This window comes from Anomalospiza imberbis, chromosome 1, assembly GCF_031753505.1.
Source record: "Anomalospiza imberbis isolate Cuckoo-Finch-1a 21T00152 chromosome 1, ASM3175350v1, whole genome shotgun sequence".
Lineage (NCBI taxonomy): Eukaryota > Metazoa > Chordata > Aves > Passeriformes > Viduidae > Anomalospiza > Anomalospiza imberbis.
Window position 1 is genome coordinate 111,280,889 of NC_089681.1, and position 25,407 is coordinate 111,306,295.

The window sequence follows — 25,407 nt, forward strand, 5'->3', positions numbered from 1 at the left end:
GGAAGAGATTGACCCCCACCTTGCTACAACCTCCTTTCAGACAGTAATAGAAAGCCAAAAAAGGTTCCCCCTTAACGTCCTTTTCTCTTGGCTAGACAACTCAAACTCCCTCAGACACTCTTCACAGGACTTGTGCTCCAGATCCTTCTCCAGCTTTGCTGCCCTTCTCTGGACAACACCAGCACCTCAATGTCCTTGTAGTGAGGGGCCCACAGGATTTGACGTGCCCTTAGCAGTGTTGAGTTTAGGGGGATAATCACTGCATTGGTTGTGCTGGCTCCACTCTTTCTGAAACAGGCCAGGATGTCATGGGCTCTCTTGGCCACATGCTCTCACTTCTGACTCCCGTTCAGCCAGTCCTCACCAGCACCTCCAGGTTCTTTTCCTCCGGGCAGCTTTCCTGCCACTCTTCCTTCAGCCTGTAGCATTGCATGGGGTTGCTGTGGTCCAAGTGCAGGTTCCAGCACTTTGTGCCCTAAGAGTATACTTAACGGTATGGGAACTCATTAATCTGTTCTTTTGGCTATTTGCCTAAATGTTGCTCTGCAGTCAACAAATGGCTGGCAAACCCAGCTCTCCAAGCACTTAATGCATGTCACTGCCCAGTGCCACCACTTGTCTCTTCTCCTGAAAGGTAGTAAGTATGAGCTATTTTGAAGACCCACTGTTGCTCTCCCCTGCAGACCTGCAGCTTTGGCCTTGGCACATGACTACCTTGGGTATCAGGACTCAAGACTTCTCTATAATGCCCAGGGAAAATCCCCAGTTACATGTGTTACATGTTGGAAAAGTCATGCATATGCATCTGTCACCTGATGGGAGTGGCTGCATCTTAGTCACAGGGGTGGGAGGCAGGTGACTTGATTGCCTCTGGGTGGCTTACTTCAGCAAAAAGACTGGGCAGCAATGACCTAATGGATATTTCATCTATTGTAAGCAGAATTTCATTTTTCAACTGATTGCCAAGTATGCTATTCAGCGCCCAGGAGGTCTAAGAAACTCTTAAGCTCTAAAACAGAACAAATCATTTGTTGCTGTTTTTATTCCCTCACTGCTGGCTAGAAAGTGTAATTCCTTGGTTTGCTGGCACAGCACCCATTTGCTTAAAATCTTCCACCCCACTAATACATTCCCTTCTTATCTCTCCCATTCTAATAGGTCCCTTCACTGTGTGTACATGGCATCTCTCACACACTTTGACTTTTTTAGCTGATCTTTCCTACTCAGCAATATGAAAACCAACGTATTTTAACTTTACGTGATGTGACTGTGTTTCTGTGATACATAGCTCAGTTATATAGCTTGGGTGTCTGCTGCTGTTTGCTGGTGGATTTCTGGAACAAATCAATTTTTCCAGTTTCAATATGTTTCAACAGATGCCACACATTAACCACTATTTTTATTCTCAGCCTGAGTTTCACCCCTCCAACCTTTCCCAAAATATTATGTTGCCAGTGTTAGTTACTGTTTGTTTCTGTCTGTAATTATAAAAGTCTCTTCCGTGACAACCTGATAAAAGGTTGGCCACATTCCCATACTTATTAAGCTCTCAAGTGAAGCAAATTGTAACAAATATGCCAACCAGCCTGGAAGAGCACTGCCTAGTTTGTTTTTACACAAATCTGTAACTGAGCATGGTTATTTTCCTAAGAAGCAAACAATATAAATAATACAGAGCAAAACAAAATTTTGGCTCCTTTAGCCTCTTTTCATTCTATTTCCTTTCTATCCCATTAAGTGAATCAGATGTTCAGCATTACACAGCCTCTCCTTTGGTTACACACAGCTGCAGGCACTGGGTGGGACTCTAGTGCCTGCAAATACCTAAGAGGAAACATAGAGAACAAAGCCAATATACAAGCAGTGAGAGGCTCTGTGCAATGTTATGTAATGTTACTGACCTCTTTTATGGGGCAGCTGGAAGACAGTTACCTTCTGAACATGTTAGTTGGGTAACAGAAAGAGAGATTAATGAAAGCCTTTGTTAAAATTCACTTGGAAGCAGTCCAGCTGTAATCATCTCCCTTCTGATGTTCCTTGAGCACCGGACAACTCATCACATAAGTATTTATGGACTGATGACTGTTTGCACACAGATCTTAAGTCTGAGATCCTCCTATGTAGTCAAGTAAAATCACTAACACTTTGACTCTAGTAGGGAGAGAAATAGGAGAGAAAGAAAGGAAAAGACAGGATCAACATGTTAGAGACAAATGAGAGGTACGAAGTTAAGGACATTTTGAAACATTATCCATATTTCTTGCAGTCTGGGCACAGGTCAAGGCATCACACAGGCATGCTTCTGGTGATTCAGGCAGCAGAGCAGCACCAGCTCTCCCAGGTAACAACTGTACACAGCGAGCAATCACACCACTTGAAGCACTGCAAATCCACAGGCTGTAATTTGTTCAGGCAAATGACTCAGCCACAATTGATTAATCAAATAGGCATGTCTCTTACACTCTCAATTAGCCAACTCTGTAAAACCATGATCAATGTGAAGTTAAAAACAACTGCTAAAAAACAGCACAACACTCTCCCTCCCTCAACACACTTCCCCAATTAGCTTCATTATTCTCATAAACTCTTGTTGACCTGTCAGTCATCTCTATCACTGGGGTTTTGGTAAGTCAAGGCAACAGTCTGGACGGTTCAGAATTGCTGCTAAAGGTTTCTCCCACATCTGGGTGTGGTAGGAATGCCCAAAATAATGACTTCATCTTGCAGTAGGTGAGCAGTAAACAGTCTACCTAAACAATCCCACAGACACCTTGGTTGCAAGCTGCATGGAGATCTGCATAGCACAGCAAGACACAGTTGAGGATAAATAATTATCACCATGTAAGTTATTAGAATGAAACAACTATAAACAACACAAAACTGTGTTGAAATCCTGGTTCCAACTTTTGAGTTCTCTTCACTGTTGCCTGGATTTGAATTTGATGCCCAGGATAACAATTGCGTATATATTGACAACAGTATTTAAAGGATTTGTTTTCTTGTTTGCAGTCTCCACTGCTGGTTTGCATATTGCTGAATGACTGTACTTAAATGAGCGTACAAGAGGAAGGTGTTGCTTGGCACAGCAGGTAGGTAGGTCATGCATTAAGTAACATGCAGGAATCCCATTTCGTCTACAATGAGTACCTTGTAATTTCTGTCCACTGAGAATGGGTCAGATGTGGGGCTGGAAAGGGCACAGTACTGCTTGGTCCCTTAGGGTAAACAAAGCTTAACTTCAGTCAAAGAACTTTGGATTGTTAATAAAGCCCAGCTTTGTTAGGCAGCTGTCATGCTCGCACTGGCTAACAGCTGGGAGATGTGGTGAAGGGAAAGCTGAGGAACAAAGCTGCCCAAACATCACGGGAGGACTGGGATTGTGCAAACAACTACAGACAGACCTGATTCATCCCAGCAGATCAAAGTAGAAGAAGGTAAAGCAAGACGCAGAAGATCCACCAGACACAACCAGACATCAGGGTGCTAAAAGCCCTCATAGTGTGGTTCTGCTCTCATTTTTTCCAGGACAGAAGGACCAGGCCTCTGTCTGCCACCTAGTCAAATTCTAGCCACCCAAGGCCTTTTACTCCAGTTCTGGCTAATCTTTTCCAGTGGTTTTTCTGCCTGGCTTTGCCTTCTGGTAACACTAACATTAGACTTTTGAATAAATAATAATTACAAAACACTGGCATTGAGATTTGCTGTGAGAAGCATTTTTACACCACAGGGGTGTAACCTGCTTGCCAGTCACCCATAATTTTGTTTGGCAAAAAAAGAGAGTAAAAAAAAAAATAAACATAGAGTAGTCAGATTTACAATGGTTACCTGTCTCCTGCATGTTATTTCTCCAAGAACTACAGAACAGTATTTGGAGTGATTTTGCACTCAGTATTTTCCACCAGCTGCCTGTGGCCTGGAATGCCAGGGATCTGAATCAGGGTCAGGCTCCTGACACAGCAGAACTGTAGGCATATTTAGGCACGTGTTTGACCGTGTCTTGCTTATCTTGCAGATTGGCAATTTAAATGAAAATCCATACAATAGACAGGCATTTGATTTTGATGTATCTACTTCAAACATTCCTAAAGTCACTCTTGAGTGAGTCACAACACCTCCAATACCCAAAATCTTTAGATGCATGTGTCTAAAAATGGAGTCAGGAGGTTTGCCCTTCACAGTCAAGATTCATGCAAGCCAATAGTGCTATAAACCAATTCTTCCATAAGCAATAACAGCTCAGCTGTGAATCACTGGAATTCAGTGACTAACCTTTGGTGGAAATTAGAACTTGTTGCCTTAACCAGGGTTTTCTTTCTTACCTCAGATACACCAGACGCAAACTAAATCTGGTCTGTCTTATGCATGCATACAGGAAGAAGAGGCAAAACACTAGTCATTTATAGCAATACCTTGAAAGGAAACGCTGTGATTAACATGTGAAAAATTGCTCTCTTTTTTTAATCTCAGTTTCTGCTGATAAATTATTAAAATCACTGTTTGATCAGGCTTTTTTATAGTAGCTCTCATCTTGCTCTCTAAAACTATAGAATACCACTGCAAAAAAATTCTTGTTCTGGTGTACAAGAAATTTAGAGGAAAAAAAACCCACAAGAACAATGTACAGAGTAGATCTGGATGACAGTCATTCCAAAGGCAAAATTATTACAGGCTATTATCTAGTTGTCTGGAGGAGCCATGGACCAGCTGGCTGTGATGTTCTGCTCAAAGTTAAACACAGACAGGAAACCGCATGTCTGATACTGTAAAAATCGTTTGTCTTCCTGCCATGGCTAACCAGGCAAGCAACCCAAAGGGGCTGTTTTCATTTAAAAGAAATACTAATCCACAACAATAAAAAAGGAATGACAAAGCCTCAATTCTCCCCCCTCCTGACTGGAGTTAATGCCTGTGTTTATGAATGAACTGGAAATGTTACGAAGTGAAGTTTTACATTACTTTAATTTTTAGCTGTAGTTATTCACTTAATACATATGAATGCAGCACATGGTTTTCATGAGTCACCTGAAGTCCTCACAGCACGTGACTTAGAAGGAAAGGCTCCACTCAGAAAAGTGAAAGGAATTTGGGTAAAAAGACTGGGTTTAAACTTCTTCTACTCCTTTTAGTTTGATCTAGAAGTGTGAGTAAGCTGCAGAGTTGATAGGAATCAAGGCACTTGGTGCTGAATTTCTAGAATGGTTTTCATAAGCATATACACCAAAGACACACATTTATCAGTGATTGCATTCAGCTACACAGCTCCAGGAAAAACAGCTATAACGTTATAACTCATAACAATTTAGCCAAAGTCCACAAGGGTGTGGTTCATGTTGTACAAAAAAACTAGATAGCTGACACAGAGTAAGATCTCTTCTCTGGGGACACATCCTCATCAATAAAACCAAGCAATCTGTTAGAATTAGATCCTGCGTTGACCACTTGTGCTCATATCAATGCCAGTATATACTCCAAATCCTTTAAAGATCATCCAAGTAAGGGATGATCTTACACAACCACGGATCAGCAGTCAGGTTGTCTGGTTTCAAATCAAGCTTGACAAGGGGATGTAGTTTGTGACCTAAACTAGTTGGCCTTCTTGGAGGCTAGGAAGTGAGAGTTACAATCACTCACATAGTCGTTCACCTCAGTGCAGTCATGCACCATGTTTCCCAGGAGTGGAAACAGCATCCCAACCCTTCGTTATCTCAGGTAACAAGGGCCTAAATTATACCCTTTTCTGAGGAACTTATGGGTGATGAGATGGGTGTGGTGTGCCACACCCCTTTAGAAGTGTGAACAGACAAATTTCTCCATAGGAGACCTCATTCTTCCCTGTGAGAAACCCACCTTTGTTTCAGTAAAAGAACCACAGAAGGTAGGACAAAATAAAGCACAAGGGGTGTGTGCACCTGTGCACATCTGTGCAGCATGAGGTCCACCAGCACTGCACACACCTGCACTGCCTTCACTGTGTCTGCAGTGGCCTCTATCAGAGCTCATGAAGTACAAAGGGGATGGGTTATGCACTTGTGGTTTGGTCTGCAGTCACATTTCCCTCGTTTGACTGAACTCACGTACACTTCCTTGTGCCATATAGGTGTGAGGGAACATATTCCGCAAAGAAGGAACCTAGCTTCTTCACACCCACCACAGGAGAGGTGCAGATGGTCAGTTACACCAGAGATGCTGTCTTAAAAGTCACACCCATCAGGTTACCAGTATCATCTCTATATGCAGATAACACATTACAGCAATACAGCCTTTTAGAAGAGGTAGGACCTTAAAAATGGCATTTGCCTTTAGTTTAGACTTTATAATGTAATTAGCATGTGTTGCATCCTGGTGTCAACAGAACAACTGTAAGCATCTTGCTTTCATCTTCCATCAGCTTTTAAGTGCAATATCTTGAGCTGAATATCAGAATTACTTCAAAATGAGGACAGCCTGACAGGAAGAAGTACCCTCAGAACACAGAAAAGGTTGAGATTTTGCAAGATTCAAGAAAGACTAAAATAGCACCTGCCATCAGAAGTTCTTCCCCACAAAATGCAATTCCAAAGGATATCGGTATAACACAGTTAATATTACTTGCAAGGAATGTAGGAATGCGAGGTAAATTATTAAACCTACCTGATGTAAAAATGAGCATATCATTGCATTCTTCACCTGTGCAGGAACACATGAACATCAATCCACCATCGTCCTTCTTTTCCCTCATCAAACACTGCTCTGATTTATAGTCATCCAAAAAGTGACCATACAGTGTTTCCTGGGGATCGTGGCATATTGTTTCTAATGTCACATTTTCATCATTCTGTCTCCTAGAAATGAAAAGGAGAAAACTGAAGTCAAAAAAGGAATATTTTATAAAGGGAGCAGACAGGACCGCACCTGCCCAAAATTTGCCTCTTTTGAGAACATAAATGGCATTTAAAGAGCATCGTACGTTTTTCTATGTCTTTCCTGAATGGGCCAAATTTGGCACCATCTGGCCTCCTCACATTTGTACAATGGCACAGCTATTCCTATATCATATTACTGCTAAGCTTACAAGAGTGCCTCTGAAAATCTCACTTAGAATTATTCAAGCTAATGCTCAATGAACTGCTGTGAACTTCAGAACATACTTTTGGTTTTTGTGGTCACTGAGCAGACAATAAAAATCTGTGGGAAATTATGATAAACACTGAATTATTTCTTCAAAATCAGGGAATTTCTAGTGAGTTGGTCTTTTCATTTTGCTTTGGAAGCCTACAATCAGCACAGCTTGTGCACTGAAGGAGTTATATACAAAAAAAAAAAAACCCTCAACCAACTAAAAACACCCCAGCAAAATACCAATCATAAAAACTGATGCAAGTTAGAATTGCCTCACAGCCAGGGAAATGTTTACAGCTGATAATCTGGACCATATTCCTGTGTTTTGTCCTGGTCCACAGATTTATTTTCATTGACAAAAGACTTGAAGGCAAAAAGCACTTTGCAGTTCTCAACTTACTTGCCTTTTTGATAAATGGTCATGAAAAATCCAACATGTATCTTAAATTGTACAACAACTCCTTTTTATGGCAATAATAGACACTGATGACTTACTAAAGAAGTACAGGAGAAATATGGAAAAGCACACTGGACTGATCCTGAACTGAAATGCCTCCTTCCAATTACACTGAACATCTCAAGTCAATGGACACAACTAATCCCTCAGTACATGAATTAATTATGTCCCTCTGTAAGTGGTTCTAATTATTTTACTAAATCAGCAGCAATGCTGCAAACACTCAGTTGTGCTCCTTTAATCCAGTTATTAACTCTTCAAGAGTGTTTCTGGCTTTCTTTGGTAGGACTGGATTCCCATTTATGAAAGGGCAAGGGAAGTCCCAGTTTTTAGACTGGAAAAATTTATTGCCTTAAAGCCAATAAATCCTAAAAAATTAGCATTATAATTCATTTTCATAAGCTCTTGATTTCTTTGAACCTAGACAGAGGCTATATAAAAAGTATCATGCCTACATCAAAGTCTCTACCTACACAGAAGTTTTTTCCCATTAAGAGGATGTATTTCTACCTATACATAGCAATAAGCCTCTTGTACTAAATCTACATAATCTAGTCCCCTTAAAACCTGAGAGAGAATTGTCTTTGTTCAGCAACTGTCACTACAATCCTCTCTTGAGCCTCAAATCTGTTTCTACTCTTGAGGGCTGTGAGTGGATACAGCTTAATGGCTTGCACAAAACCATGCCCCCTTTCCAAAAACAGCTTAAGCCGGAACAGAACTGTTTTAGAAAAAAACAAGTCCCCAGAACATTTCATATCAGAATTGTTAACCTCAAGCAACTCTTGGTATGCTGTGCAGAGATATGAGCTGGAAGCAGGAGAACAAAACCCAGTGAGGTAGCAGGGACATTCTGAAAATCAGAGCAATGAAGGAAAGTACTAAGCAGTGATGACTGAGGGTGTGCTCCTGTCCCCACCTGTATGAAGAAATAACTTACCATATAGCAACACAGACTTCACTACTCTTCTCACAGATAGAAGTGATGTTGCAGTTGCTCTTGCACTGATGTTGGTTTGAGCAGGTTGTTACTTTAATATCACAAAATTTGCATAGGTTTGACATTTTCAGTCCACTTTCCTTATTTCTTTCCACAGGTGATGTAAATTCAGCTTAAGGAAAAAAAAAGGGAACTCAATAATGGTAGATGATCAGATTGCATTATTGCTTTTTATGAAGATAAGGTTTTCATCAGCAGCAAACATTTCCTCTTACCTTAAATGAGAAAATCTCTGATCTTTCACAGCTACCAATTTTCTTTACAACAAGGTAAGTGCCACGATGTCAAGACCAGATTAATCAAAGTGAATTTGAAAAGCAAAATGAACTTCTGTTGACTTCAGAAGGAGCAAAAGTTGCTTCGTAATTTGCAGAATCATGCATTTTCCAAAGCCAGTTTGCACTGAAATAGCTCCTCTGCACTCACCCATTTGCCTTACTCACAGGCAGTGTATCTGTCCCCCATGTATAACACTGCCTCATGGTCTGTGTACCACAGTAACTGTGGGTTCCACACTGAGAATGCACATTAGCTGTGTGACATCATTGTAACATGGATCGGCATGAATTTTGCAATTTTGTCTTTACTAACCTGAGGCATAACCTAGGTGTCATCCCTAATCTGATTACTGTTCACACATAAAAACCACAGAGCAGGAATAGACTTTGAGATTAAGGTAGATGGTCTGCCAGAGGATGTGAGTGAAACTCGAGCTAGAAATGCAATAGGGCATCTGTGCAGCTCATGTGACCTACTGCAGGAGCCTAACTGCAGGGCTAACTGCAGGGAACCTGAACTCAAACTAACTTGCAATGACAACCTGTCTTGTAGATGCCTGCTTCGACCCAACAGCTACTTTTCTGCACCCAGAAATTGAATAATTACATGCTTACAGGTTCTGAGTCTCAGTACTTACCATCTGCTTCAGTGTGGCAGCAGTAAGGAAAGAGATATTTTTTTTGTGCCAGTGTTTGAACTTCAGGAAACATAGGGTTTTTTTAGCTCAAAAACTATTTTGAAAAGACAGTGTAACTACAAGGAACAGAAAATGCTGACACAAAATTCTTTACAAAGCTAAAACGAACATGCAACTATCTGAAGTGGAGCAGACAATCAACAACAGTTTCAATCTGAATCACTTTGCAATGTAATTGGAAAAGTAGGGTGAACCACTTTGAGGAGATACTGGGCTTACATACAGCACAGCCCTTCTCCTGTAGCCACCTGTGTGTTAAAACTGTGTTCATATTGCTTTCTGTAGCCAAATGTTGCTAGTCAACCCATAATAGTCAACCAGGGATTTATAATTTCCCCCTCTCTACTCAATTAGCTGAGAAATCAATTTTTTCCTTCTAGAACTTCACATTTTACTACCATTAGACTACTTTACTACAGGAAATAAATATACATGATTTTTCCAGGAGGAAATAAAAGGGCCTCTTGGTAACATTTTCAATTGAGTTCTCAACCAATGTGAGAGACTGAGAGAAAGGTCTTCTCTCTTCATCCAAACCACACATCTTTCTCATCACTTGCATGCTCTGGTACTGACCTAAGGTTTCTGATCTAACAGCCACTATAATCAGTGGCAAAACTTCCAATGGTTTTATGGTATAGAAGAAGATGCTACAGAGGTGGGTGGTTAGGATGAGCTCACAGGGTGTGGCAGTGTGCTCCTCCTTGCGTTTGGCTTAAGCATGAGCTAACAGTGAGGGCTGCACCTGGCTTAAAGCTGGACTCTGGGAAGACAGATAACAACACAATAGCTGAGGGCCATAAAACTTACTCAGCAGCTGAGGTCTAGTTGAGCATGCGCCAACCAAAATACAGCTGGCATGCAAATACAAGTCAATCGTCTTACTCCATAAAAAGGGAACAGCCCAGCGTATGCTGAGCTCTCCTGCACAGCTGTGGGCTGCACGCCAGGATCTCCCCTAGAACAGGGATGCCTCTCGAGGTTGTGAGAATCCTTATTGCATTAAATACTCAGTAAGTGAAAGGGGAATAAGCATGCTAAGACTTTGAAATCTTAGCTAAGTGAGATAAAGGACTGCTTGTGCACATATAATCCTTTAGACCCAAGTTTCTAGCCTGGAACTAGGTCTGGATCCAGCCACACCTGCAAACCACCTCAGAAAGGGGTTTAGAATGCAAGGGGGTCCTTTCTGAACCTCATGACTCAACACGAGGGTGTCTCTGACAGTTTTGTCCCACCTTGTCCTCTATGCAGTAAAATAACCAAGTGTATGTTGCCATCAAAGTTTGTTATAGCACTGTCACATTTACTAACAAACTTTGTCAAAATAAACATTGCTACTTTTCCAAGGGAAGTGTGTCACCCCATCTGCAACACTGGGAGCTTACACGGATGGAGAATGCTGGCAGTATATTATGGGCTGGCAGAATTTTAAGCCCCAGGTAAACATTTCTTGTTCTTAATTATATGTGTTGCAACAGCTCCCAGTAGCCATGTAGAGGAACAAAGCCTCATTGAAGTAGGTGTGGTAGGAACTCAGAAGGTCCTGAATGAGGTATTCTGTGAAACACATGTCAATGTAATCCTCACTATAGCAAATGGTACATCTCTTCTGGATGGTGTACATCTCTTCTTACTTACTACATGCTGAAGAGAAACTAATAGCTGTCACAACTTATCTAGGTTGCAGTAATGATTGAAACAACCTGATAGTGAGGGACTGTCCCTCTACCCGGAAAAAAAACCCCAATCCATGGTCCTAAAAGCCTGGAAGGAAAACAGAGACAAATACTGAGGGAGAGGTGAAGTGACTCACCCAAATGTACACAGGAAACCTGCGTCAGGGGTGCCAAGCATCCCACAACTTAGCACAGGGAAAGGCATCAGCTGCATCTATGCTGCTTTCAGCTCTGAGCTCACATGGCAGATGTGGCACAATGGATGCCTTGCCATAAACATGTCTGGTTCCCTCCAGTGTCCACAGCACTGGAGCCAAGAGCCACATGAAGGTGGGTCCTTAGGTAAGCTGTTTCAAGCACATTGTATTTATTAAGAGAAAGTGTTTGGTTCCTATGCTGTCCCTGCCTGTGCCAGGTTCTAACAAGGCACACCCACTGGAACAAATGGATGAAAACAAACATGTTTGGACCTCTTCCAAGGAGGGATACCAGAACCAAAGTACTTGATAAAAAAAAAAAAAAAAAAAAAAAGCCATCTGGAAAGCAGCAATCCCCTGTAAGATCACAAACCTTAAGTTTCTAAGGTAGGCATTAGTTTAATCACTAGCAATAGTAGCAAAAGTTGGCCATTTAGGACCAGGTAATTTCTGATCAGGTTTAATTACTATCAAAAGCTAATGGGGTCTGGGGACTTCCAGAATTGACTACACTTTTATTTTCTCCCTGAAATTCTTCCAACAGAGGCTGACAGATCAGTGACTCTATTCGTGCCTCTGGCAGTTCAAAAAACTGTCTAAACTGCCCAGGTGCACAAATTTTATTCCATGCTTCAACATTTGGTTTAAACTGAGACTGCGGTTGACTTTCCCTAAGACTGTCATAATTCTCCAGCAGGTGTTGGTCTGTTGTTTGTTATTACTCCTTGGCCTTGTCCACTGTGATAACACATCCAGTTCCAAACTAAAGCCAAGTTTGACTTTTTCTATCTGATGCCAAAACCACACCCTGCAGATGGCCTGACAGGAAATCTGGAGTTAGATAGGAACGCTGACGTCACTGTTTGATTACAGACTGCTATTAGACTCTGAGGACATAGAAATCCTGAAAAGATGGGTCTTCTTCCAAGTCACATGAACTCATACCAATCTTTAATCAATGAAGTCCTGCCTGGAGAATGACAAATTAATAGGATTCTTCCCTAGGAAAGTGTATTCACTCGTTCCCTGAGGGACTCATAAGCAAGGAGTGGTTCAGGACCAGCAGACTGCGCCTCTTCTTGTAGTCACTTAAATGTTCACCTCTAAAAATATTTGATGATCCTGCTGCACACTTCATACCACTCGAGCCATCTCCTCAAGATTTTCTCACATTAAGAAAACCAAAGTCACTTGAACATTGTGGACAGAAGCAACCTTTGATTTTGCATGAAAAAAGTAGATATAATGAAAAAGTTAACAGAAAAATCACAGATTTGCACAGGTAAATGAAGCCATCCTAAAATGTGTGCTTGTCTCCTAAAATTTGAATTTGCCATCCACTGTCTAATGTTAGTTTTCTTATTTTGAATTCTACAGGAAGCCTAATTCTAGCTTTCCTTGCTCCTTTGTCCATGGAGAGGGCTCCAAATAAAAGACTGTGGTTTCTTGGCTATGCAACTTTCAGCCAACCAGTTCAGCAGAGATCAGTCACTGTAGTTAAAATGTATGGAACATGTAAGCTAACATGTAGTCTGGACATTATGGAAGAGATACTTGAGCAGTCACATTAGAAATGTCCACTCCATAGATTCTGGTGGAGCCAGGCTTGTAGAATATCACTTCTCTTCTGTGGTTCACATCTTTATTTATGATTTCTTGGGACATCATAAACAGGACACCTCACCCAAAGTCTATTGACTTTGCTTGAAGTGGTTTGCTTTGCATCTGTTGTCTGTAGATATATAACTTCTATTGAGGCCTAACATTGTAGTTTACTTTTCTCTTATTTTTAATATCATTACAGAATTCTCATAAACTAACAACATTACATAAAGTCCAAACTAACATGCTGTCTTTTTGGAAATATCTACCCTGGAAAGCTTTTTATGTCTTAGGATGCATTTCAGAAATAGCAGCCAATTTCTCTTACTCCTATCTTGTAAAATCCTGTCACAGCACTTCTATTTTCTCATCCAGTGTCTCTGGCACATGTATACTTATAAAACAGTAGGCAGATCCCATTCCCCCCCCCCCAAAAAAAAAAAAAAAAAAAGCTGAGAGATATTGGGATGGGAACTCAACTACTCAGCTGCTGTGAGATAATTCCACCTGACGGGAGAGATTTGAAGATTTCACTCCACTACATCATGGAAATCTGCCAGGAGGACAATGTCTTTATCAGAGAGCCTTGAAGTAGATTGTCCATGTTCTCCCAAAGAGCATAGCTCCATGACATCATATATCTGTGTTTGGAAAGCACAGTAGCAGCTATGAAGAGCATCCAAACTGTATTGCCTTCTCATCCAAAAGAAAGACATCAAGTTTTGCCAGGAACTGTACTAAACACAGCATGACTTCTGTTTTGACTACTATCCCCAGCACATGACCTACAGCCCTAGTGGAACTTTAACAGTTATGGAGACACTGCCAGCTTCATTAAATTTGCCTTATACATATTGCTTAATTAATTGCAGGAGTGAGAGAGTCAAGGAAAATGCATGACCTGAGTTTTGCTCTCAAGACCTGGATGTATATCCTGAGGGCTACTCTTAAGTATACTGATTGTGTCCAGTGTGGTAATAGAAGGAAGTGAAGATGGAAACATAATCAATCCTAAAGATAAAAAAATCATGAGTTACAAAATCACAAGGCTAGCCAGACAGATCATGGAAATAAAGGAAGGAAAAAAACACCAGAAAAAAACCAAAACCAAAACAAAACAAAAAAAACCCCAAAAAACTAACCCTAAGCGACCAAAAGAACAACTGCTGAGTTCTCCCTTATTTGCCATTGCTGGCTGTACTCTTAAGAGTCCTTTTTGATAAATGCTTTGAAACGTTGGCCATGACGAGGAGGTTGGAATTACCGTCTAACTAGAAAAAAAGAGACAATAAAATGAAAATAAATCATGGGGATCCAGGAGGTAGATCTTCAAGAAAAATAGCTGTATTGTATTACTCATCATAAAATCACAGGAGCTGGCAACACTGCAGATTACCTAGTAATTCCCATGATAACAGGGAGGGTTTCATAGGGTTACTTCAGGGTAACTCTACGATATATGTATTTTCAGTTTTTCAGTTGCAGCTGCCATTTCTAAGCTTAAAGTCATCTGAGCTGAAATGGAGTCTCACTCTGGTGCACTCCTATTTTCACCATGTGAATATGAGCTCACAAAGTTCACACTATCTTCGACACTGCTTCGGGTGCAGTCCTTTATCTCAACCATGAGCTACCCCAGCAGAATTGCCATGGGTACAGGACTTTTAAGATTTTGTGACTGTTTCTATTAAGATTAACAACAATGATTATCAAGAGCACTGAGACAGCCTCTGTAAAGCCAAACATACACTATCTTTTATGTACAACTAAAATATGTCAGAGGAAAACAGGTTCCATGAATGTTTAACCACCCCTGTGGCAGGACTCCAGGAAACCACATTCCTATGGATTGTTTTGCAAAATCTCTCAGCCTCGATCTTTATCATACATAGTCACAGATCATTGACTAACACAGAGCACAACAGCTACCTTAGTCAGTACTTAAAGTTGTGCCTTTAAGTGTACTGATTGTACTTCTGCAAATTTCAGGGGCTCAGCAATGGATAAAAGCCAAAATAACTTCCTGTTTGAACACAGTACTTTGTGAACTATTTGGAGGAGATACATCTCACACCTGTCACACCAAAGAACAATTTGGTGGGACCCACGGGCTTTTTTGAAGTTTGTGTGACCATCTCTTCAGCCATGACTGAGAAGTCTGCTAGGAAAGAAGGGAGCAGACTAGGTAAGTGATGTTACCAGCTAGACCTTGCCAAGCATAGTTTGGCCACCCCCAGCTGAAGGAAGGCCAAGGCAGAAGAAAGGAAAGCCAGAAAGCCACTGATGAACTGCACTGAATTTGGGAAACCACCATTTCTCACCTACCAGCAGGCAAGGTATAGGGGAAGGTACATGCAGAGGGAGAAGACAAAAGGAAAAGGAGCAGGAATTGGAAAACTTCATTTAATTCGCCTCTGCAGTAGAAATGCCTGGCTTTTAATAGCAAGTGGAACTGGCAAAACTTTGCTGCAGGGATTGCCGCAGGCACTGACACAGACACAGAATCAAATCTGGCAGGAGCTGGGGGGAGGGACACAACCAGAGAAAATAAGAGAGGGAACAGCACACTGGAGATCCTGAAGATGAAGATAATTTTTGTATTTAAATCATTAAAATACCACTATTTTTATCCACTATTTCCAAAATGAGTGATCATTAGCAGTTTTAAGCATGGGCTAGGCTCTTCTCTCTGGTACAGGGCGCGGCAGTGCCTCAAACGTGCCTAAGAACAAAGCTCACTGTCGTGACTCTGAGTGACAGCAGTGCAGGTGAGAGGAGACTCCAGCTCAGCACTTAAAATAGAAGTGTGAAAGCATTCTGAAAACATTATTGTGATGCCTCAAATAATGAGATAGATTTTCACCTGCGAATCTTTAAATTGTAGCACATTTTCTGGCCACTATTTAGCACTCTGTGGCTGGTGGAGCAAAAGAATACTGTCTCCAAGCAAAGAGGCTGAAAAAATCTAAATGATGGCTTCCCATAGGGCACTTAAATGGACATTTCATCTTCTCCTGACTTTAACTCACCAGCCTCCCTAACCAAGCTGGTAAACAGCACACAGCACTGGGGAACCATATGTGATATAACACCAAGTTCAATTTATTCAGTTATGACTACGGGGTCTAGGTTTTTTCCTGCATAATGCATTGAGTTTTGAATTTACTGGAAATTGTCTTCGGTGGTTAACCCCTCCTGGGACTTCAAATTTACAATGGACATCGAACACAGCAATGCTCAAGATTAGCAAAACCAGCTTTCCTGCTCTGTTGGAATAAGCATGATTCATGGTTCAGAACTGACATTTGCATAACTAACTCTGACCTGTGCACTAAGAAGCATATTCTGCATCTAAACCTCCTTTTGTATTCTCCTCTGCCCAGTGAAAGCTGTCATTACTTCACTTGAAACAGAGCTGAAAGAGTATAAACACTTCAGCTTTGTACAAATATTATTTTTCCAACTTATATGGTCTGAAAATAGACAGCCGTCATTCAAGCATAATGCAGTTATTTCTGTGATACTTTTTCATGACAGATGAGTCTCTGTGGAAGACCCCCTAACATTTAAAATATACATAATTAGGAACAATTCTGACTCAGAAAAACACAAATATGCCTCTACTCTCTGCTATAGAACCTTGCCCATGCAAGGTTCCACAAACCCATGCAATTGTACCTTCTATGTAGCTTGAATGGAGTTTCTGAACCCATTGCATCTCTTCTTTCAGCCAGTTAAGAAATCCTGTTTATAGTAACCTGCTTCTCTCCACTCCTGTTCCCCCAGTAGTCACACCACTGTCTGCCTGCTAAGTATGATAGAGCTCTTAATTCTTCATAATGGCAATGGGGAAGGTGAATCATTTGTCCTGATGGAGACACATATTGCCTCCAAAAGCTTAATTTATATTTCTTCCCCTTATATGTCTCTTATGACAAAAATAATGAGGAACATCCATCTTAAAGAGCCATTTACCCTGTTTTCAAGGGTCTATTTATTAAACTCCCAGTTTCCAACAGGGAAATTCAGAAATCCACCCAGTACAGGTGGAAGAGAATTTATTTGCTAAAAATGTTATGGCTAAGCTATTCCTATTAGCCATGAAGTATTCCACAGAGACACACCCTGGCACTTCAGTTTATCTGCAAGGCTACTGAATGGGCTCAATGTCACATGCAAACTGAAAAGCCCATGAGATCATAAAAGAAATTGATCATATTCTTAAGGTAACAGTGCTCCTTATTGGGAGGCATCACTTTCTTACTTACAAGCAGTCCTAAAGGCCTGTGTTGGGATATCTGTTTAATGCAAAGGCAGTCTTGTCTGCCTTTTTAGCTGCATCCTCACTGGACAGGCTACAGGTGGGAGGAAAGCAGAGAAGTTTTGAAGTCTATGTCTCAGGTCAAGGGACTGCATCTTCTGCTAAACTTCTGGGCACTACAACACATTAGGATCCATGGTACAGGCAAAGAGGCAAATTTCAAATCTGTTAGGGGTCTTTGCTGTACTGTATTGCCAAACCCTGCCATCCTTCCCATGGGGAATTGCAGCTGTGGTTCTTCTGATGGACAGAGTTGGTGGGCACATTGGTACATTCCCTTACAATGACAACTGTTGTGCTGCCTCTCCACTGTGACAGCAGAGCATGCTGTGCAGAGGGAGCCCTACCCTCAACTCCCACAGACCACTGCACCAAAGATACATAGAAATCAAAATTAGTAACAAAGTTGCTCGGCCAAACACTCACGAATTGCACTCCTACAGGACTTTACTTTTATTTAGTATAAGGCCTCATCCTGCCTAACTTTCTGGCTACAAGTAACAAGCACTGGCCCGGCACACTCACACTATCACATGAGTTTATTGCTATTAATTAAAGTGGTGGAGCTTTTAAGGTTTTCATCAAATACTGCTAAAGCTGGATCCTCAATTAAGTTTCCTCAGTACAGATTGTATTAGGAACAAGTCTAGTCAGACTCAAAATTGAGACTTACCACACATAAAGTTGTTGTGGTTTATTCAATTACTTTAAAATCAGCTATAAGCTGAAGAGGTCTGAATTCTGTATGTGAAAAAAGCTTTTGTGTTACTTGATTATCTACCTGCAGCATTTTCAGCAGTAATAAGGGAGGCTGGGTAGATAGCAGAAAATAATCTCTTCCAAATGCAAAACGGAAATTATTTGAAGACTGTTCTCTGCACTGGCAGCATACAGAAACTCAGGTGGCAAAAAGCCAAATTTTTCTGCTGAAACTGCAGTTAACTCTCACTAGTTAACCCTTGCTACAGCTAAACTCCTGCAAATGTATATCCTCTACTGCATTCAAAGGAGCACACTAAGATAACTAAAGCATAGATGAAACTGTGAAAATAATAACTAGAAGTTGCCATGGCTTGCCAAGATTTAATACAGGTGGGCAGATGTTTATTAATACTATTTGTTCACTCAGGAGACTGGCAGGCACTTTCAAACCCTCTCTGGTCTCAGAGACCTACCTCCAGGAAAGGTTAAGAGAATATGTTACTTTGGAAGAAGACTTTTGCTTGCTTTTTTGTGACAAATCACACAAAACAGGAAATTCAAAGTTACGTCTGACTCCCACAGGTTCCCTTTGACACAGTCAGGTTGCTTGGTGAATCAGAAAAAAGTATCACTCCTGTATTTGCCATTTTATACTTTTAATTCTCATTTTTATTAGCTTTACTAGTATGCCCTAAAAACTTGCCTGGCAGGTGAATCAGAAAAAAGTATCACTCCTGTATTTGCCATTTTATACTTTTAATTCTCATTTTTATTAGCTTTACTAGTATGCCCTAAAAACTTGCCTGGCAGGTTTAGAAGTCAGAAAGCCATACTCGTCTTCACTTTTGAAAGGCTCCTGCCACATGCAGATTTACAGAGCCCTCATCAGATCCCTCCCTTGGGGATGCCACTGCAAAGGCCTGCTCACAAACATGACTGATATCTTATTTTTAATTTCCTTTCTGATGCAAAGAAACAACATATTTTGAGAACAACATTTGTCTGCCTCATGGAGAAATCCTCAGACCATTTTCAGAAAAATGACAAATTTTTTTCTAAAGCATTGTGTACACAACAGATCTTCCCTTTTTCCCCTTTCTCTCTAGTGAGGCCATAGAGGAATATCTGCACAAAGAATTTTGCAAAAAAACATCAGTCATGCTGCCCTGCTCATTATTTGCTCACGTCCCTCACTGCACGTTCTCCTGCCTCCCAGAGGAATCAGACCGCACCTTACCACACCGCCCTCCCCCTCCAAAGGGCAGCCTGACCCAGAAGAGTTCTCCAGTCTAGACATCTATCTGACAACACAAACACAATGAAAAATGTGGTATGAGGAGTGGCAACCCACAGCTGGGGTAAGGCAAAACTGCATATTTCAGCTGCAGTAGCGAGGGCAGAGAAAAGTCTCTGTGGATCTATGGCTGGAGCTACTTCTGGGGAAAGGTCAGGCTGCCCAGCACGCCAGGGACATGGGAGACCTGCCTTCTGCTGCTGTCTCCAGCCCACAGTCTGCTTTCAAATGTTACATGCCCTGAGACAGATGTCACAGCCCTTCCAGGAGAGGAAACAGGGGCTCTGCAGTTAGGCAGGCATCATCACTGCAAGGGCAGATGGGATTTGCTTAGGACTCATCAGCATGGCTTAAGATGCTCTGGGGAGCATTCCAAGGATTGATGTTTCTTCCCAGACATAACTGCAGAAGCACCTCAGGCCTCATAGTTTAAATCTACTGTAAAAGTGGATTCGAGGTTATTTTGATTTTGAACTATAGAGAAAGGACTTTCGGTGTCTCAAGTTAACATTTACAGGAGACATGTGAAAAGGCAGGTACTACTCTTGTGATTGTTTCTTCAACAGTACAGAGACCTAGCAGATGCCTCCTCCTCCCAGGATGATGGAACAGTCAGAACAGTCTTGTTTTTAGAATACAATTTTTTCCAAGAGGAAGGATATTAAAAGGACAGAGAGTATGTGAAGCACATATATCCTCTGTCTGACATGAAACATTTGATTTTGCTGCAGTTCTGTAACGTGAACACATAAAATAAAATTCAACCAGTCACCCCAATTCTGCTTTGTTTCAGGGGAAAAGTGTGATGAATATCTACCTGAAACTGCCACAAGTCTGGGAAAACACTTTGCAAACCCAGACAAAAGTTTTACCTTCTGTTCTGAAACTTCTGCTGAACTGCAAATTGTATCTCTGATTTCAAATATCCTGCTTCTGACAACAATTCCTTTCTCTAAACTGGAATCAAGATCCTGTGGACCAACAAACAAAACTTTAGTCAAACAAAGGCAAACCCAAATAATGGATTTGAAATTAAAAAAAAAAAAGTAAATTGAAACCAATCCCAAAATATTACACAGTAATTAGAATGGGCTGCATCTGTTCAAATATCAGTTTAAGCATCACATTTATAAGCAGGAAATACTTCAGAATTATGAAGAACAAGGTGCAGAAATAGCATGAGTAAGACATAAAAAGATTTGATGTCCAGTGGCATGGTTGGGAGCACATAAATCACAGGCCGGCCATTCTCTAATTTCACTCAGTGCTCTAATTTCACCCAGGCAGAGGTATTTGAACAGAAGTTTCTCACTCTTTTTCCACGCACAGCTCCGTAGTGAGCCTCTGCACTGGCCCTTCACAAGCGCACCTTTTGAGTCAGCTGCCATGAGTTAGGGGGTGCTTTGTGCCTCTAACCAGAACCCACATTCTTTAGGCATGATCTCAGCAACCTATACAGCCAGGATTGGAGCTGACAGAGCAAAGTGGCTTCGGCCACAGCTCCTGAGGCCACCTTAAACAAGGACGAGATCTGCATGGCAAGAGTGTCTACCTGTGCAACAGAAAGCTGTATGTGTGTACACTGGTTGCTGCTGGACCAAGGCAGAATTTCTGTGGTATTTTGTAACACTCCAGTAAGTGTGGGGAGAAGCTGCGTGCACACAAAGGCTCACAGCTGCCCAATCAAAATAAGCATTTAAATGGATTAACCAGACAACTGTTCTTTCAAACTTGCAGTCATTACACTGCTACATAAATCAGATGGATAGATAAATATTTGTTTTTCCAGATAAAAGGAGGATATTAGTGGGATTTTTTTAAAGGGCATTCACTGCCACTATCTGTCCCTCCGAGCCATTAATGAACAAATAAGAAAACAAAACAAAAACAAGGATGTTATGCATGCAAAAATTGTAGTAACAATTTTAGACTTGGGGATTTGGGTTTAAGCTTAATATAAAAAGACAACTTACTAGGAAGCAGCATGAAAGACCTGATTTTATTTAGGTTTTTGAAGACCTCTGAACTTGAGGAATATTTGAGATCTGGAATTTAAGTTAAGGCACATTCCATGACTAGAGGATGCTATTATGGTACTAGTTTACAATATAATCTACCGATTATGATAAGACAGAATCCTACTCAATTTCTTTCTCTAGACCTGAATATAATCCATCATTCCTAGTCTGTTTGAGAAACTGTTTCCAAATAAGAAGACTCATTTAACAAGTCCACATCCTTAACACACACACACAGAGGCTCTTCTGTCAGCTACTGATGGGCAAACATGTTTATGCGGAAGTTCTGTTCAGAGCTCCTTTTTACTGTGAGAAGCCATTTTCCTTCAGGAAAATGGTGTTTATGAACCATTCTGTCCCCACACAGCAAGTTTTGAATGACAGATTCAGGAAAAACAGTATTAAAAAGAAATTATTCTCTTTCATAATCCATCAGCTCAGCTAAAATAGTAAATCAGAGAAAAGTTAGACACAAATGTAATCCCCTAGGAGCAGAATCACTTTGAATAGATTTGAAGAAAAATACATCTCCTTCTCAAATTCAGTAGCTTCGATGGTTATATTTGTCTCTGTCAAGTTACATGCAAAGAAGCAGAATAATAGAATTCAATACCCTGGGAACATGCTATCTTGATAGATGCATCTAACTGCCACAACTATTAATGGGAATTATATACTGAGTATTGAGAAAAGGGCATATGCATAAAACTACACACTTCTAATGATATTCAACCTTAGGAAAACTTTCTTTTACAGACTTCTGTTGTAAAGATCCTACTGCTGTGGCACACTGTTAGTGAGTTATCAGATTTCTTGGTAAAGAAGTATCTCTCTCAACAAAGCAGCATCTCCTTTGTCTGCCAAAGGTAAATTTGCTAACATATCCCCCAGGTATTAGCTGTTCCTTTTCATGCATTTGCAAATTACTCCCCCCAGTTACCTCTGAGACTGTGAATCACTAGCTGGCAATACCACCCTGCTGAAATAAGGGCATGAATAATCACCTCCTTCATTTCTATTTGAGGTTGAAATTTTACTGGGCTTAAAGGAAAATAAAAGCCATGAGTGAAATCTGCCCATTCTGAAATAAATCGGTATTTCACCCTTAAATACCTCTATTAAAACTTCACTGAAAGGTCCTTATCTTTGCCATTATTTCTAAATCACATGCAAAGAGAATTCATTCACTATATCATAAAACTGAGTATTTTAAGGATGCTTGCATCTATATGAGTCCATGGTCCACCCACATTAAAAAAAATTTACCATGGACACTAAAAAACCTGCATGTAGGAATACAACACTTCTCATTCCATACAACAAAACATTACTCACTGCTTGCAGTACCCAGCCCCCAGCGGTGCTTGCATTACAATCTAAGGGGAGGACATTCCCACATTAGGTGGTGCTCAAAAGGAAGGGACTTGCCAATCTAAAATGTTTAGTCTACCTGCTTGAAGAGTGTGAGGGACTGCAGGCTCTTACACTTCATTTATTATGAGGCAGAATATAATTGTAAATTTGAAATGTACACATCAAGTTGGATTTCCAGGGTTTTCCCCTCCCAGTTGTTACTCTAAATCCACTATTTCAGTCCTCCAACTGTTTCTTCGGTCATTCTTAAGACCATAATCTTTCACCAGGAGTCCAAGACAGCATATACACTTGCAAGCTTGTTTAAAAGAAACACTCCAAAGAAAAGACTAATTTAAGTCTCTATGAAACAATTCCTTCTATTGAAGAGAAAGCTGGGAAGAGATAAGACAGAATCACAAGAGTGTGCCAAGCAGCAGCTCACAACCTACCACTGCCTCTCAATTTTCATCTGAATACCTCAAACTTCATCCAATTACTTCAATCTTTTTTTTTTCCTAACAACTGAGAACTGTGAAAAGCAATATATAATGACACTTGATAAATTTTTAAATGGTGCAGTTCATTTCTCACACAGCATTATGTTCCTCTGCTACTACATAATGTTCCCGCTACTGCAGGACAGAAGATGTTTATTGTCACATATATGAGTTAAATTTAATAGGATAAGATCTTCACCAGATGCTGTGATTTCTGAGTGTTGCTATGTCAACTTATACTCATTGATGTTTAATATTTTAGAGTCATCAAATGTTTCTGGATATTGGTCATCATCATCCTTAATCTGGAGGGCACTTATTCAACTGTACAAATCAGTAGGAATCTGCAGGATGTCTAAGGGCTTCTATGAAATGCCTTGATCTTTTTAGTCAAATGCCAAGTGGATTAATAATTACGTCATGAAAATACTATTTCAACAACTGTCAATGAGGAGGCTGTGCATAACATGGTCATAGCAGCTGAGCCACTCAGCAGCCTTTAAACACCATGAGCCAGTTACATGCTTTGTTATGGTTTCTGGCAAAACTGCTCAGTGACATGGGCAGCTCATTCTCTAAAGCTGTCACTTTGCCATTTCGCACAAATACTGCGCTCATGTAGAACACTGTTTTTAAAAGTGTTCACATCAGGCAAAACAATTCCAAGCTTTCCCAACACAGTAATAGCTTAGACTATACCAGACAAAAGTGTTCCATAGCAATAGAGACATTTTTTTAATTCCTTGAATGCAAAATTTTATAACTCACGCATATTTGAAATATCCCTGTACAACATTAGTTAGCAGATCAGTTTAACTGTTTTGTTACTTTTGGAGATGCTAGTCTTAATTCTGAGAGGGATGTGAATGATACCAGCCTGGTGGTGGAAACCTGCTGCATCAAAGATTCAAAGGCTGCACAAGTTCTATGACTCTATGGATGGTGTTCCCAGTCTGGCCTTCTGAAAGTGAAGCCATTCCACCCAGCTAGTTTTGCAAAGCCCTAAATTACCTGGGTATGTGTTTTACAAGCCAAACCCAGTCTTAATTTAGAGATTCACATTGGAAAGTCCATCACATGCCTTGGCCATACTCTAATAATGAAAGTATCCAGTTTGCTAAAACTGCACACCTTATGTCTGGGGTGGTTTCACTCACCTACAGCTTCCATTTTTCAGAACAGATGATTTTTCACCTTTCATAATATCCTCTCCCACTGAGTCTAAAATATCAACTTAGCACAGCTTAAAACCCTATTTTCCACCAAATAACTGTGGCAAACATCCACATGAGATCTGCTACCTACAGCTAAACATTCTGGCAGACCAGATTTAGCTAGGTTGCACTACCTTAACTGTGCCTTAAAGCACATTATCCCAGTTAGTGGTGTTTATGTTATTTATGGTAACTTAAGAAGGCATGGCAAAGTGCCTGCATATCTGACCAATCTGAGCAACCATATCTTATATCCAACCAGAGAGCAGCAGCTGTAGGTACCATTCCTAATTCTTTAGCTCTTCCTATGCCCAAAACCACAACAGTCCATCATGTTGAAAAAGTAGGAAATTTATATTAAGATTAAACTCTCACCTGAAAATGCAAAAAAGACACCATGGTTCCAAACAAACTGTACTTCCTCCTTCCTCACCCACTGCAGGCTAAGGACAATAGAGTAGAAATTGATGTCCTGGTAAAAGCAAACTATATCTCATTTCCAAAAGCACAATGGAAACTTAAATCAAAATCCACCTTTTAAAGGGAAAAGTGATGATTTTATGGGCAGTCTAAGTACTCATGTTAAGCAACAGCTTGGAAAAGCAGGTGTCAGTGCTTTCTATTTCCAGGTATGTGGTTATGATAGTGGTAAATGTGCCTTGTCATTAGCTTTCAAGGGTAAGATACTTCAAATAATTAGTGGTTTGCTTCTAGCATTTGCTACCCACCTCCACCCATGAGAAGGCCAGTAAGTTTCTGCCTTCAAACCATGAGTAGGTACATGCCTGATAATCATACTATAAACCACCAGAAGAAAAAAGCCTGGTTTGGGAATGTGCAAATTGGCTGAACCACGACTATTATACATGTGGACAACTGAAGGAAAAGTTAGGCCTTCAGTTGTCAAACAGAAGCAAATTACCAATGCTTCCATGTGCCTCACCAAGCCCCTGGCACACAGCCTCTTAACCTGAGAAAAATAGGGGAGAAAAAAAA

The 25,407-nt window shown here is 40.7% G+C and overlaps 1 protein-coding gene across 2 annotated transcripts in view; it reads right to left on the reverse strand.

Moving 5' to 3' along the window:
* TGFBR2 (transforming growth factor beta receptor 2) overlaps positions 1 to 25,407 on the reverse strand; it is a 60,943-nt gene that overhangs the window by 24,514 nt on the left and 11,022 nt on the right. For both annotated transcript variants that reach the window (XM_068206272.1, XM_068206264.1), the window contains 2 exons: positions 8,496 to 8,667; positions 6,631 to 6,821 (listed from right to left, as the gene is read on the reverse strand). In XM_068206272.1, the coding sequence (XP_068062373.1) occupies positions 6,631 to 6,821; positions 8,496 to 8,667 (363 nt within the window). The remainder of the gene's footprint in view (positions 1 to 6,630; positions 6,822 to 8,495; positions 8,668 to 25,407) is intronic.